Raw genomic sequence first — 16,991 nt, 5'->3', positions numbered from 1 at the left:
GGCTGCACCCCAGGGAATACAATTTGGCCGCTCATCAGTTTTCTTGTAGCTAAAAATATACACAGACTAAGGATTATGACAGGTCCGCTGGGGGATATTTACTATGTATGATGTGCCAGAATTCAGGCTCAAAGCGACTTGTCATTCATCACGTGTTCAGATAAATTTTTTTGCATTCTTTTTTTTGTCTTGCCTAATTTTACGTTACTGTAAATTTAGGACACTGTTGATAAGTGTGACCCGTGTTTGTTGATATTGTGATCTAATACCCTGTCAGCCATATAATGCACTTAAAAGTGTTTGACTGACCCCCATCAGGAGTAACAAGGAAAGTTTTTGTCTGATCTTTTGATATATTTGTGGCAGACACTTATCTCCTTACTGAAACAACAGGCACACTGATGTCTCCCGTGTCACCTTAAGGGAGTCCAACTTCTCTAAAATCACCAGTGATGTGAAATGTAGAGAAGATTTGTTTTTGGTCCATATGCAAATGAGCTTTTTTGGTGCATTAGTACTTACTTTTTCACTACATAGCGGACCCCCTTAACACAAAGACATCTTCATAGAAAGTATGGGGGTTATTTATCATACGCCGGGGCTCGTGCACAGCCAGATACATCAAGAGGTTGAGGCTGCGCAGTGGCGACTTTTTACGTTCACTGCTGCGTCACCTTCACACCCTTCCACGTCCCCCTGGCGAGGAGGTGGCGGAAGGGGGTTAATACGCAATACGCCAGCATCTGCAATTATTTAACGGCCCCTACGCTATTTTTGTGACATAGAAGTCCTGATAGATAAGTCCCAATGGGGCAGATTTACTTACCCAGTCTATTCGCGATCCAGCGGCGCGTTCTCTGTGGAGGATTCGGGTCTTCCGTCGATTCACTAAGGCAGTGCACCCGATGTCCACCAGGTGTCGCTGCTGCGTTGAATTCGGTCAGAGTTCACTGTCCTACGCTGGGTGCAGGTAAGCGCGTGTCAAGCGACACTTTTTTTTCTTAAATACGGCGTTTTTTCCGAATCCGTTGGGTTTTCTTACGGCCACGCCCCCTGATTTCCGTTCCGTGCACGCCGGCGCCAATGCCACAATCCGATCACATGCGGGGCAATTCAGGGAAAATTGGTGCAAAATGGTAAGATACGGGTAACCCGACGGAAAAACGCGATTCTGGCCCTTAGTTAATGACCCCCAATGTGTGTAAAGAAGAACATTTCACGCAACTGCATGGCCCGCCCCTGGTGCACTGAAAAGCTCATTTGCATTAAGTTGAAAACTGAATTTTCTCTAAATCGAGAGATCGTTATATGTTATCATTATATGTTCTAGTCAATGATATTTTACTTGAGGGGTGATTTGGTAGCTGGTAGACCTCCTCTAAATGAAAGTTTTGGGGTTTCTGTTACACACATTTATATGATTATACATAGAATGGCTGCAGTCACCACAGAGGATCGAAATATGAATTGAATTGGCCATATTATACATTAGTGTAAAGTCTTCAAATCTGCCACTTTTTTAGGGAGACTTCCCCCATTGTCAGAAATGCATAAAAATACAGAGAAATGCTCATATATATCCTGCATACACAGAAACTCAAGATAAAGACACGTAAAATCTCCATATTATGGTGGAAGCAGGTGACGGGTCACGTAGTGACGGGTAAAAAGTCGTGGCCTCACCCCTACTGCTCAGATTTTTTGCACACACAATAAACAAATGAAAGTTTCTCCATAAAGTTTCATTGTGATTTTTGCTGTGATTTGTGCATATTTCGGGGGTGTCTCTGAGAGATAAGGGGATAAGTTTGCCATGTAGCACGGGTGCTGGTCAATATGATGATGGGGGGCGCCCACAGGCCACTATTATGTCTCTTGTTATAACGAATTCTAGTTCTAGTTTCTATTTTGTTTTATGCTACTTTTAGCTCAGTTAATTAACTTGTGACATCGCAAATAATCTCCAACTTTCTTGGCAGATCCTGTAAAAGATCTTTATCTGGGGCTTAAATCGCCCTGCAGTTGTAAGATGACTTTCGAATTAACCCCTTTTAGACCGGTAGCGGAATGACAGCAGAAACCAAGTCTCTTAGAAAATGCAGAATCACACTGTTTATTAACACACAGCCACATAAAAAAACACAGAAAATCATCAGCATTGGGGCATGAATAGGTAATAAAATACTACAATGCTATAGGCCATATTGAATATACCAGAACCTCCCCTTTTAAGACATTGTACCGTTTCTTCCGGAGGCCTTGTTCTCATATAAACAGAATGTTTATACTAATTGTCCTTGTGTATAGGCAGCTTTGTATAAGTCACATCATGGCCTTCAAGCAGAGAAGCTGCAGAAAAGATAAGGTAACAATAACGAGGACAAAGTAATTGCTAAACAGTTCACATAAAATGAAGTTTGAATCATGACACGACTGGACAGTGGTCAACATGACCCCCCGGCTAAGACTAAAATGGCGTCTACTTGGTACAAAATGGCGCCTGTAGAGGAATATATCTCTTACAATCCCGACCCGGCCTCTTCTATATTGTGAATCTCTGGATTAGGACAAAAAAGTTCAGAGACATTGTCAGTTATTCTAAATTGGGATATATATTATTATAGTGTGGAGTATTGTGGGGATATGCAAATTAGCTGAATTAGGCCCTTTCCACACTTGTGTTGCAGATCACGTCAGAGTTTGATCAGGGTGCGATCAGGGTTTGTTCAGTGTCTCAGTTTTTCACGCGCGTTTTCAATGCAATTTCAATGCGTTTTTTACGCGCAGATAAAGAGCGTGAAATGGACTCAGGACTGAGCTCTATCTTTTCTATGGCAATTGATGCGTGAAAAACGCATTGCACTTGCAAGTGTCTCAGAGTGCGATGCGTTTTTGATGCGTCTCCATAGACTTGTATGGTGCGTTTTTCACATGCGTGACTTGCAAAAGTAGAGCATGTCGAGATTAAAACGCGCGTGTGTGCGTGAAAAAAAATGCAAGTCTGAAAAAGCCCATTGATTACAATGCAAGTTCTGCGCGTCAAAAGCACGCGCAGAAAACGCGCATAAAAAACGCAAGTGTGAAAGGGGCCTTAGGGAATCGTTAAACCAGCTAAACTAAAGAGTGATTGCAGGGTTCTCATCTCTGTTGGGGTTGGTTATGGGTTGGTTATTGTTCGCTAGATTTGCATAAGGCTATGTCGGACATACAGCTTCTTATTGTGGAGTATAATTGTAGACAGTCCCCAATTTTTTGATATCAAAAAGATTTAGAAAAAGATTCCTAGAAGGCAGTTCTGAGGGTAGAGGCTTAAAGGGGTCCTTGCACCATCTCTTACAATTCCCTCTCCTTTAATACTTGGCCTCCACTATTCTCAAGCAATCAAAGCCATTAGTGTTATATGATTGTCAGGTGGGCGGTCCTAGGCTGGAGCAGTCTGCACAACACCTCCCACCTGACAGTAGGGAGCCTAATTAGCAAAGTTGTCCCAACTTTTAGCAATGCAATGATCCAAGTGGAGAAGTAACCTGGCCGGTTACAGGCGGTGCTTTAAGGTAGAATAAAATTTGGAAATCGGCCCTACTCCTAAGAAAGACACCAGCAAAACCAGAGACTCTTCCAAAAAGAGGAAGGTTCTGCTCTGCTCTCATAGCCAGGTGCAATTCACCATTGCTACCTCTAGGGGGAGATGAGCCCACCCACAGTTTACGCACCTCCCCCTGTGGCAGTTTTGGTTTCACTTTTACATTCACGTTTTTATTGTGTCTTATCTCTTTAGAGATGTTGTCCCAAAAGAAAATTCATCAGTTGCGTTTGGGGGTCCTGGTCGTTGGGATGTTGGCTTTGATAAAATACATACACGGCAGCAGGTAAGTGACCCCTGAAATGTTATGTGTAGATTCTGCACTTTAGGCTTTTACCAACTCAAAACAATAAAAAATACAAAAAAAGTATTCAAAAATCTTAGGATCCTAGACCCCTATGTAAAATGTGCTAAGTGCCCCCTAACCGTTACTTCCTTTTTTAAAGAACCAGTACCCCTTAATAACCCTTTTTGGGTTCCCTCATAACAGGTTCAACTGTGGGGACTGTGAGAGAGCCTAGCAACAAGTGTTACATTTCCCTACACTGCCTCCGCAGGTGAAATAGAGCATAACCACACAATTTAATTAAATCAATAGGTGGTTACTGTATTATGCAGACATGTAGAGTCCTCCATAGTCAAATACACCCTTGGTAGCTGCGATGTAACCCCTGTAAATTCTGGGTATTAAAAACAAAAGACGTTAAAATGACATTTTATAGATATTGTGGCCCTGCTGCTGGTATTCCTAGTGATCAACTGGAAAGGAGAATAGCAACTAGTGTTCAACTTCCCTGCAGCGCCCCCCACAGGGGAAATGGGGTATTAGTGTAGGGACTGCGTATGAGAGAATTAAAACGTCGCTTTTATTTCCACTCTTAACCCCTTAACTACCTGGCCCTTTTTTGTTTTTTTCATTTCCATTTTTCACTATATGCAATGTGCAGCAAAGACCTCCTGGCTATGGAGAGGGCTCAGCCCGTGAGCCCCCTCCATGCACCCGCACCTGACCCATGACTTGCCACCTCCGCCGATGTCATCGCCAGCCGTGATGCGACTTCCGGTCCACATACGAAGGCTCATCCTCGATCCGGATAGTCATTGGTGCGCTGAACAGCATCATGTACAGTGTAGGCGAAACTCGTCAGAGTATACACACTTAAGCCTCACCATTGCCGTATCATTATGCTGCCAGTCATGCTGATGGTTTTACTCCCTGATGAACAAATATAAGGATGGTAAAACAGGGCAAGCGGGTTAAGACATATATGGGGATTTGGGTCAGAATGAGGTGTAAATAGGGATCGGAGTGTGTTGATCTAGAAGGGAAGAGACACTCCCTAAGTAAAGGCGTGAGAGGTGGAATGTTTGATTGATTCACCTACTCTGGAGGTGCCAGTACTAAGGCTGAACATACTGCTATACATAAGGAATCCAAGGGGGGGAAGGGGGCTGTATCTAATGAATCCATAGGGTGTGAGGGGGGCTTTATATAAAATAACCATGAGGGGGCTGTTTGTTATGATAAACTAGGGAATATTTTAGGGAACAGGAGACTGTTTTAGTTTCTGAATTTCTAGTGCCGCCATGTGAGTTCACTGCAAAGGGGCCCACTGAGGCTCTGCCCCCCAGGGGCCTCCTGAAATCTGAAGCCGACCCTTTCCTACCCCCTTACACAAATATTGTGTACAAATTATAGATCTCTAGCCTTTTCAGGTTCCCAAAAGAGGTCCCACTGCTTGTAGTCTCAGTGATCAATTGTGATTTGTGAGAGGCCCTATCAGAAGGAGTGTCATTTTCCTGCAGTGCCCCTACAGGCACAAAAAGGTTTTACAAAGTAGTAGTAGTAGAAACATTCGATGCAATAATACTGGGATATCATAAATGCATATGCACAAAAAACATAGGGGCAGATTTACTTACCCGGTCCAGTCGCGATCCAGCGGCGCGTTCTCCAATGAGGATTCGGGTTCTGCCGGGATCCACTAAGGTCTGTGCGCCCGATGTCCACCAGGTGTCACTGCTGCGCCGAGGTCTGCCGGAGTTCACCTTCTTCGTCCTGGGGCATGTGAGTGCTGATCTTGTGACACAAATTCTTTTTCAAATCCTGTGGTTTGTCCGAATCAGTCGGGTTGTCCGACGGTCACGCCTCCCGATTTCTGTCGCGTGAAAGCCGGCGCCGATTCGAAAAAACATCGCCCAATTTTGATACAGGAACGATACATAAACATGATAGAAAGATGAATAAGGATTTACATTTAAAAACAACTGAGTTCTAGACAAAAAACAAAGAAGAAACGAGATGACAGACAATATAATTCATTAAAGATAATGCAAGATTAGTTCTTTTCTGATGTTTATACCCAAGGGAGACATCATGGTATCTAGAACCATTATCCAACACGGCTCTAGAGAGTCTTCTCATGTCTCCAACTCTGGTGGGTGTGAAGACTTTCCTAATGACAAATGCTCTGGGACTGCAGGTTTGTAATGTGCTGAAGCTCCATTAATGTTCTGGACTTCACTGTTACCCATGTCATTAAGATATAATGGGGGTCATTTACTAAGGGCCCGATTCGCGTTTTCCAGACGCGTTCCCCGAATATTTCCGATTTGCAACGATTTTCCCTGAATTGCCCGGGATTTTGGCGCACACGCGATCAGATTGTGGCGCATCGGCGCTGGCATGCACGCGACGGAAATCGGGGGCGTGGCCGAATGAAAACCCGACAAATTCGGAAAAACGGCCGCATTTAAAAAAAAAAAATTGGTCGCACGCGCCATACTTACATGCACCAGGAAGAGATCAGTGAACTCCGACGCAACTCGGCGGACCTCGGCGCAGCAGCGACACCAGGTGGACATCGGACGCAGGACCTTCATGAATCCCCGGAAGACCCGAACGCTCGTCCGAGAAGCCGCCGCTGCAACGCGAATGGACCGGGTAAGTAAATGTTCCCCAATGTATCACAGTGGCTTGTTGGTTAGCATTACAGTCTTGCAGCGCTGGGGACCTGGGATCAAGTCCCAGGGTCAACATCTGCTATGAGTTTGTATATTCTCTCCGTGTTTGCGTGGGTTTCCTCCAGGTCCTCCGGTTTCCTCCCACACTCCAAAACATACTGGTAGGTTGATTAGATTGTGAGCCTCATTGGGGACAGGGACTGGTTTGTGTGCGCTATATAAATAATGGGATTATTATTGTATGCATAGTGCACCCTACATAGAGGATGTTACAGGCAATGCATCTAGTGACATAAATAACATTGTAACTCTTGTTTAATATGAAGTTCTAGTGCCTGAAGTGTCATTAATAGATGGTTGTGGGTGTGATGAAAGTACACGTACGGCATAGTCTGGAGCCACACCTGGAAAACAATCGCTTGTGTAACCAGGTTTAGTATTTTCTTGGATCATTGATGGTGACAGGACGCTGTTGAGGGTGCATTCCCTTTTGGCAATGACCTTGCATCCGTCTTCCAGTTTTTTATCACTAGAGAGTATTGGAAGATGTTTCAGTATATGTTTAATTCTGTAAAACTGTGGAATAAATTGTAAAAACAATACTGGTGCGCTAGTGTTAGGACTGTTTTTTTGCGTGGGAATTTTTCTGGAGCAAGGAATTGCGATCCTTATGTATGGCAATATCTCTAGCCCTGGTCATACCCATAGACGGAACCTCCTTTCCATCTTGTGTAAGATAATGGTCAGATTTACTTATCCGGTCCATTTGCGATCCAGTGCCGCGTTCTCTGGAGGTGGATTCGGGTCCGGCTGGGATTCATTAAGGCAGTTCTTCCGATGTCCACCAGGTGGCGCTGCTGCGCTGCAGTTCCCCGGAATGCACTTAAAGGGAACCTACCACCACAAATCTACCTATAAAGGTAGATTGGGTGGTAGGTGGATCAATGGGACGTGAGGATAGCCCTTTTAAGGGCTAATCCTCACGTCCCTACACTTTTTTGATAACTTTTATTATCCCTATATTCAAATTTACTTATGCGGCTACTGGGGCGTGGAGTAGCCGCATCTGAGGTTACACGAGGCGGCTACTCCACGCCCCGGTAGCCACTTTACTCCTCCTACTCACCGATCTTCGGCGCGCAGCTCCGCGCCCTCGTCCGGCGATCGCCGGACGAGGGCGCGCAGCTACGCGGAGCTGCGCGCCGAAGATGGGTGAGTAGGAGGAGTAAAGTGGCTACCGGGGCGTGGAGTAGCCACCTCGTGTAACCTCAGATGCGGTTACTCCACGCCCCAGTAGCAGCATAAGTAAATTTGAATATAGGGATAATAAAAGTTATCAAAAAAGTGTGGGGACGTGAGGATTAGCCCTTAAAAGGGCTATCCTCACGTCCCATTGATCCACCTACCACCCAATCTACCTTTATAGGTAGATTTGTGGTGGTAGGTTCCCTTTAAGTTCACCGGCCTATACCTAGTGAAGGTAAGTGCAAGCTCCGCGACACTTTTTTTTTAAAAAATGCGTCGGTTTTCCGAATCCGTTGGGTTTTCATTCGGCCACGCCCCCGATTTCCGTCGCGTGCATCCCAGCGCCGATCACGTGCGCCAAAATCCCGGGGCAATACAGGGAAAATCGCCGCAAATAGGAAATATTCGGGTAACACTCGGGAAAACGCGAATCGGGCCCTTAGTAAATGACCCCCAATGTGTGGAACGCTTGTGCTTTCTCCATCATTTGGGGTCTGTTTGTGACTTCTTTTAGATTTTTTCTTTCTGTGAGAATCGGAGGGCAATTGATGGAAGGTCCGATCAGATGAATCCGCGTCTGAGGATGTGAAACTAACATGACTGGTAGAGTTGGACCTGCTATTGTTTCTCTTCAGTTTGGATCTAGGTTTTTGTGCAGGACGCTCCCACTGTCCCCACTCATCTTGTGAGTAATCAAAAACTTCTGCTAGGAATTTTTTCCTTAGTAATCATCATTTCATCTTTCACATTTGAGACTTTTTTTTTCCCATATTGTCAAAACGCTGATCTGAAGCAATAACTTATAATTATTGATAGTTATCCATGACTAAGGATGTTATACGAACATTGGAGCGGGTCCCTGTGGTAAACAAGTCTAACTAATCTCAGGTGGATGAGGGTCTGTGCTCTCAGGACTGGGCATTCCACATGGTTGGAGATGGATATTGGGGCACATTTACTTATCCGTCCTGACGCATTCCCCCTGAAAGTGCATTGGAATTCACTAAGATCGTGCCGCGATTCACCAAGATCGTGCGCCTGATATCCTGCATGTGTCACTTCCCCGCTCAGGTCCGCCGGAGTTCACCTTCTTCTTCCTGGTGCATGTAAGTGCATTGTCTTGCGACACAATTTGAAAGTTAAATCCTGTCCTCAGTCCGAATGAACCGGTTCATCCGACGGCACGACCCCCTGATTTCTGACACGTGAAAGCCAGCACAGCCGTGCCACAATCCAATCGCGTGCGACACAAGTTAAATACCGTCAAAGTGGTGCAAATCCCAAAAAACGTAGGAAAAACCGTCGAAAGTGCGATCCGCGTAACCTTAGTAAATAAGCCCCATTATCTTTCTGCATTCTGTGAAATGTGCAGATACGGGATAAGGAAAACATGGCGCCTTGTAAGACAGTGGGGCTTCTTTATTAAGGGTCGCGGTTGGCACTTTCCGACGTTTTTGGGGATTACGCGGATTTGACAGGTATTTAACTGGTGTCTGCACTGGGATCGTGTCGCACGCGATCGGATTTTGGCACAGCTGTGCTGGTTTTCATGTGACACAATTTAGGGGGCGAGCCGTCGGACGATCCGACTCATTCGAAATAAGCGCGGGAGTTAACTTTCAAATTGCGTCGCAAGACAATGCACTTCCATGCACTAGGAAGAAGAAGGTGCACTCCGGGGGACCTGAGCAGGGAAGCGACACATGCAGGAAATCGGGCGCACGATTTTGGTGAATCGCGGCACAAGGCATTATCGTCCGACAATGCACTTTCAGTGAACTCCTCCGGACGGGTAAGTAAATGTGCCCCAGTGTCATCCATGGAACATTGGGGGTGTCCTCCAAAACTACAGACACTCATTGTAGCCGCATTGTAACCATTTTTTTTAATGAAAATTCTAATTTTGGAATAATATCATGGTGTATTTTCAGTCAGGTAGAATGAATCTCTCCTGCTGTGCGGGGTTAAGGTGCGTCAGGTCAGGTGACATACACGCCAAATAAAATCGACTTTTACAATACAAAATGGGAAGTATCTATGAGTGATGATTAGAGAAGATTGAACGCCACTTAGGGATGACACGCATCTTCATAGTTTATACTGAATACCAGCCATATTTTCTTAAACATGTGCTCTATCCGGCTGTCACACAGCGCCACTCCTGTACATAGGCTGTCACTGGTATTGCAACTCAGTTCTATTGAAGTGAATATGTAACAGATGCAATACCCTACACATATATATAGAAATATTATACATTCTTCACATAGCGCCACTTTTACTTTTGGGTCGTATGTGGTACTGCAGGTCAGATCTATTTCAGTGAAATTCTATTTTCAGTGTATATTTTTGGATGTAGACAACGTCTGGATTTTACGCAACGCCAGTATATGATGGAAGGTTGTATTTCACCTTTACCTTATTTACATAATCCCTGCACCTGTACAAAGGTCACAGAGTGATAGTATTTACCCTAAATCATCCCAATCCCACAAAATACCCCATATGATGTCACTAACCTTCCTAATGCTGTAAATGCTGGACAAATTGCCCTTTAATCCATCATTTGGGATGATTATACCAGATTAGGGATAATTCTGGGCCTTCTGGTTTTGGATTACATGAAGTTTTAATTGTACGAGTTATTATCCTAAGTGTTCATTGCTGCTATACAGGAGGCACCCTTAAAGGGGTTGGCCACTTTCATGTTTTTTGTAATGTGTAGGGGACAAGATATCAGGTAATTTACCAATATACATCTATTAATAGTCCTGCTCCGCTTTCTTGATATGTAACGTGAAGCCTCCGGTCTTTTACCTATCAGCCCAGAGATTCCTGACCATAAAATGGCAGCAGATGGAGGGTCATGTGATCTCTATCTGCACATGAACAATCGCCCTGCCAGGACCTTATCATAGTAGTCATGAATATAAGATCAGGGCGATAGTTAATGGACATCACATGACCCTCCATCTGCAGCCATTGTATTTTTTATATCTATTGGGCAGATTAATCACATTTTAGGGGCATTTGTATTGATAGTGCACCTTGTTTAATCTCTACTTTACGCCTGCATTATCCCTAATGTTGGCAGCTATGATGAAGCCAACGTGTACTGAGGAGAGGCTTCTCTCCACTTTGATAAGTGACTCCCATCTCCCTGCTTCATCTCTGGGGCTCAGCCACAGTGATCTTGGGGTCGTCTTTACCTCTCTCACCAAGACTCTTCTCCCATGATTGCTTAGTTTGGCTGGACGGCCAGGTAGAGGAAGAGTTGTGGTCGTCCCAAACTTCCTCCATTTAAGGATTATAGAGGTCACTGTGCTCTTAGGAACCTTGATTACTGCAGAAATTCTTTTGCAACTTTGGCCAGATCTGTGCCTTGCCATAATTCTGTCTCTGAGCTCCATGGGCAGTTCCTTAGACCTCATGATTCTCATGTGCTCTGACCTGCACTGTGAGCTGTGAGGTGTTACATACACAGGTGTGTGCCTTTCCTAATCAAGTCCAATCAGTTTAAATTAAACACAGCTGGACTCCAATGAATGAGTAGAACCAGCTCAAGGAGGATCAGAAGGGAATGGTCAGCATGTAAATTACATATGAGTGTCACAGCAAAGGGGCTGAATACTTATGACCATGGGATATTTCAGTTTTTCTTGTTTAATAAATTAGCAAAAATATCTACATTTCAATTTTTCTGTAAATATGGGGGCAGAGTGTATATCTTTTATATATATATATATATATATATATATATATATATATATGTATATTATATCTATATATTTCATTTGTATGAATCTCTCTCATATCTATCTCATATCCATCATCTCTATAATATGTACATCACATATATCATCTACGTACCTACCTTTCCTTTTATCTCTAACTTCTATCATCTATCCAAAATGTGCTTATTGTATCAATTTCCTCCCCTATTGAATGTTAATCCCATGTCTTCAGCCGTCCACAGGTAGCGCAGCAGCTCGTAACAGTACAAAATAAGAAGGATGATGTTTTTTGGGGTGCGAAAGCAGGAATAGTGAAGGAGGATCCGATAATTAAAGAACTGCCTCCGGAGCCGCCACGTGGGGAGGAAATAGTGACTAAGACAAATAAAAGGAAACCCGTCAGGAAGGTGACATCTAAGGACTTCAGTCACATCGAGATGAAACTGGTCCACCTGGATCTGAAGGGCGCTGCTCCGAAGGTGACCTACTATGAGCAGGTGAGAGGATAGTCCTGTATTCCATAGGACAGATGAGTTACACTCGTGTTCCCCTCTCCATGGTCTATGAAGAAGGGGATGAGTGGTGACCAGGTGTATCTTATTCTCAGGGCCAATGCTGGAGAGTCCCAGGTATTCTGGGCTTATATTAGACCATGGATGATGCACCCCTGGGACATACCCTGCCCGGGTCAGAGGCTTAGAAGCTGGTAATTCAGGATGGCCATGAGGGTTTTCTAGATCTCTGCTTGCTGTCATTCAACAAGAAGCTGTATTGTTACTTCCTGTGGATACTGGTCCCTGCTCATGTGATGTCACACAGGTGCACGGCTCCTTATATCCCTGGTCATGTGATGTCACACAGGTGCACGGCTCCTTATATCCCTGGTCATGTGATATCACACAGGTGCACGGCTCCTTATATCCCTGGTCATGTGATGTCACACAGGTGCACGGCTCCTTATATCCCTGGTCATGTGATGTCACACAGGTGCACGGCTCCTTATATCCCTGGTCATGTGATGTCACACAGGTGCACAAGCCGTGCACCTGTGTGACATCACATAACCAGGTATGTAACAAGCCGTGCACCTGTGTGATATCACATGACTAGGAATATAACCATGGTCAGGGACCGGTATCCACAGGAAGTAAGCAATGAAGCTTCCCGTTAAATGACAGCAAGCAGAGATCTACAAAGCGAAAGTATATTGGAAAATTGTGTAACTTTTCATTACACAAACAATATTAATTATCTGCTGAAAGTGGACAACCCCTTTAACTTAAAGGGACAGTCATATATTATTCTTATACCTTTGTATGCAAAAATCACATAAAACACTATAAAACATAAAACAACACCTGTATAATCCATTTAATTTCTTTTCTACCCATGAATCTCTGTGTCATGTCTCCGGTGAGGCAGAAGCCTTCCCTTATCCCTATCATCTTTATTGTTAAACTGATTGTCGATATGCTAAGCAAACAGGCGTATCTCAGCGCTGAGCAAATAATTCTGTGAGAATTTACTGCAACGTCCACAGTGTAAGCTGGAGGCTATAACACCTTCTATCTGATCGGATATGATCCCTGTGATAGTTTCTTCATATAAAGTGTATTTATAGGAAAAATAATCTGATTAATAAAGCAAAACTGGAAATGTAATGAAGAAGTCTCTTCGGTAGAGTCATCCAGTGGTTTGTAGGTAGTGCACCTGTAGTAACTAACCGATATACGTCTTTCTAGAGTAGAACCAGCAGCCATGAATCAGATTTTTTTAAAAAACATTTATTCAGGTGGAGACGTTATGAGACGTTTCCTTACATGACTCTAATAATTCTTAGCACAGATGGATCTATCATCCTGATAATGATGGGCGGCATCAACGTAAGGATAATCAGCAGCAATATTAAAGGATTACAACCAAAATCTATCTATCTATCTATCTATCTATCTATCTATCTATCTATCTATTAGGGATATTTTATGCAGGGCCCCAACAGCCCTCTTGACTTTTGTAAGGTGAGTCCTAATTAACCCTTTGAGGGAGGATGAGATAGCTGCCGGCAGCAAAACTGGAAATGTAATGAAGAAGTCTCTTCGGTAGAGTCATCCAGTGGTTTGTAGGTAGTGCACCTGTAGTAACTAACCGATATACGTCTTTCTAGAGTAGAACCAGCAGCCATGAATCACATAATTCATCCTCACTCTGCCCTAGTAATCAGATTTTTTTAAAAAACATTTATTCAGGTGGAGACGTTATGAGACGTTTCCTTACATGACTCTAATAATTCTTAGCACAGATGGATCTATCATCCTGATAATGATGGGCGGCATCAACGTAAGGATAATCAGCAGCAATATTAAAGGATTACAACCAAAATCTAGTACAATCGTCATCTGACACCCAGAATGTAAAGTAGATGATTCATGTAATACTGGGAATGTGTAAACTCTGTAACTGGGAGATCATTACTGTATCTATCTATCTATCTATCTATCTATCTATCTATCTCATATCTATCTATCTCATATCTATCTATCTATCTATCATATCTATCTATCTATCTCATATCTATCTATCTATCTATCTATCTATCTATCTATCTCATATCTATCTATCTATCTATCTATCTATCTATCTATCTATCTCATATCTATCTATCTATCTATCTATCTATCTATCTCATATCTATCTATCTATCTATCTATCTATCTATCTATCTCATATCTATCTATCTATCTATCTATCTATCTATCTCATATCTATCTATCTCATATCTATCTATCTATCTATCTATCTATCTCATATCTATCTATCTCATATCTATCTATCTATCTATCTCATATCTATCTATCTCATATCTATCTCATATCTATCTATCTATCTATCTCATATCTATCTCATATCTACCATCTATCTATCTATCTATCTACTATCTATCTATCTATCTATCTATTAGGGATATTTTATGCAGGGCCCCAACAGCCCTCTTGACTTTCGTAAGGTGAGTCCTAATTAACCCTTTGAGGGAGGATGAGATAGCTGCCGGCAGCGAGCTGACAGAGTAAATGCAAGACACAGTCGGTCTTCCGATGCACTCAAATCACACTGTTTATCTCAAACAGATACAGCTATATTTTAGCACATAGAGATCAGCATTTGGGGTGTTGATAAGACACTTAGATTCTATTGGCCATTATGTATTTTTTACCAGCACATTCTGGGAAAAATGACTAGGCCTTGTTTACAGCCATGCTTATCTACACAATGGCTCCTAGAAGCTTCTTCATAACCAAAATAATTAACAAGAATACAGAGGCCCGAAGGACGCTAAGAAATGCCAAGGATATTGTGAAAAGGCAAACAACAGTTTAAATGAGAAAAATAGCTGAATTAAAACATTTAACTCTATAGCTTCTAAGAGGGAAGCATACTCCCCCCCCCCCCCAAGGTGGCCGCTGTATCTAAGATGGCGGACAGTAGTCAAGATGGTGTCCAAAACCAGTGCGACCTCCTTAACACTATCTATCTTTCTCCTATCTATCTATCTCCTATCTATCTATGCTCTATCTTTTTGCGGTGTGCGGCCTGGACACATGTGTGGCACTGTATCCCCCCGTGCCGCTATTGCCGTCTATGGGGAAGTACTTGCGGCCGCAAATTCTACACCAGACCAGAGCCCTCTTATAAATCTGGTGGGTGCTGGGGGCGGGAATTACATCAAATAAATATCCCCTAATATGTATATATATATATGTTTTTTTTGTCTATTACCGGTATGAGGTTCGGTAGAAGCTCAAATTTATATAATGCTGTTCTGAAGCAGTTGAGGTGTTTATTATGAGGTTCTGTAGCAGCTAAGGTATGTACTATGAGGTTCCTCAGCAGCTGAGGTGTGTATGTAGAGGTTGTGCAGCAGCTGAGGTGTGTATGCTGAGGTTGTGCAGAAGCTGAGGTGTGTATGCTGAGGTTGTGCAGCAGCTGAGGTGTGTATTATGAAGTTCTGCAGCCGCTGGAATGTGTATGATGATGTTGTGCAGCAGCTGAGGTGTGTATAATGAGGTTCTGCAGCAGCTGAGGTGCATATGATGATGTTCTGCAGCAGCTGATGTGTGTATGATGATGTTCTGCAGCAGCTGAGTTGTGTATGATGATGTTCTGCAGCTGAGGTGTGTATGATGATGTTCTGCAGCAGCTGATGTGTGTATGATGATGTTCCGCAGCAGCTGAGGTGTCCGTCTAACATTTGCTACATATATAACATGTGGATGATTAACCTTGTATCTCCTCCTCTCTGTAGATATTTCCTCTTCTCTCCAAGCTTGGGGCTAATGGTCTGCTCATTGAGTATGAGGACATGTTCCCATTTACTGGAGAGCTGGCCATCCTGAAATCTCCATATGCCTACAGGTGAGAGGAGTATGTACACCACAAAACAATCAGGACACCCCCTTTAAGAGATAAAGGGGAACTCCTAAGTAAAAAGCTTTCAAGTACATTTAATAAAAGGGAACTTGTCAGCAGTTATGATCAAGCAGACTGCAGCCGCTGTTAGGTACTGTCCCTGGAGAGATGTGTAATCAGACCTCTGTGTATGCTGTTAGTAGAAGCAGGACTGTGAAAAATGGTTGTAGAGCAGTCTAATACACAGAGCTAAGTTACATAGAAACTGGCGCAGACACTTTATAAATGTGTCCCCCCCGTGTGTGCAGGACACCCTTGTGTCTCAGCTCTGTATCTGATCTCCTTTATTTCTTTCAGCGAGGACGACCTTAAGAAGATTCTGCATTATGCGAAGATAAACAACCTGGAGTTGGTACCGCTCGTGCAGACGTTTGGTCACATGGAGGTAGGTCCCTGGTGTTACGGTGTGCGCCGTAGTAACTTCCTCTATACAAGGCGTTGGTCGTAGTGTTATGGCGGCATCAGGTTATATGGGACATGTTTATAATGCAGGTTATTGATGGCGTCACTGGGATAATGTGCAGACATAACGTCACAATGGTGGCTCACCTTATCTTATACAGTGATGGGATATCATCCTAAGAATGTTCCAGACCTTTGCACCTTCATCGTATTGACTCCTCCTGTCCTGACCTCTTCCTGGTTTACTATTACACTCACTCTTTCCTTGTTCTGACCTCGGCCTGTCTCCTGACCACTTCTCTGCCTGCTCCCTTGGTGCCACACATTGGTCCAAATGTCACTAAACAGACACTTCTCCTAAGAGGAGCCACCTGGTAGTTACTCTGCAACAATATCCACATCCCTATATGTTAATAGCCGACTACCAGGGAACCACCATCCATAGGAGTAACCCCAAGACATATCTTTTCAGTGACCCAGGGGTCTGCACCCACTACATTACAGCCCCTTTCATAGTGCACCCCTCATAGAAATTGGGGGATGAAGACAATGTACTATATTTGAGGGGCAACCTGGTTCCCCTTGATTCAGATGGCAGC

The 16,991-nt window shown here is 43.6% G+C and overlaps 1 protein-coding gene across 2 annotated transcripts in view; it reads left to right on the top strand.

The window, feature by feature from the left end:
- The window catches only part of LOC140074826 (hexosaminidase D-like), a 53,718-nt gene that overhangs the window by 10,766 nt on the left and 25,961 nt on the right, over nucleotides 1-16,991 (top strand). For both annotated transcript variants that reach the window (XM_072120042.1, XM_072120041.1), the window contains exons 2-5: nucleotides 3,779-3,869; nucleotides 11,759-12,023; nucleotides 15,827-15,936; nucleotides 16,288-16,375. In XM_072120042.1, the coding sequence (XP_071976143.1) occupies nucleotides 3,781-3,869; nucleotides 11,759-12,023; nucleotides 15,827-15,936; nucleotides 16,288-16,375 (552 nt within the window). In that variant the 5' untranslated portion in view covers nucleotides 3,779-3,780. The remainder of the gene's footprint in view (nucleotides 1-3,778; nucleotides 3,870-11,758; nucleotides 12,024-15,826; nucleotides 15,937-16,287; nucleotides 16,376-16,991) is intronic.

The sequence above is a fragment of the Engystomops pustulosus genome, chromosome 8 (assembly GCF_040894005.1).
Source record: "Engystomops pustulosus chromosome 8, aEngPut4.maternal, whole genome shotgun sequence".
NCBI lineage: Eukaryota > Metazoa > Chordata > Amphibia > Anura > Leptodactylidae > Engystomops > Engystomops pustulosus.
Note: the sequence above shows the minus strand (reverse complement) of the source record. Positions and strands in the feature narration are given on the sequence as shown.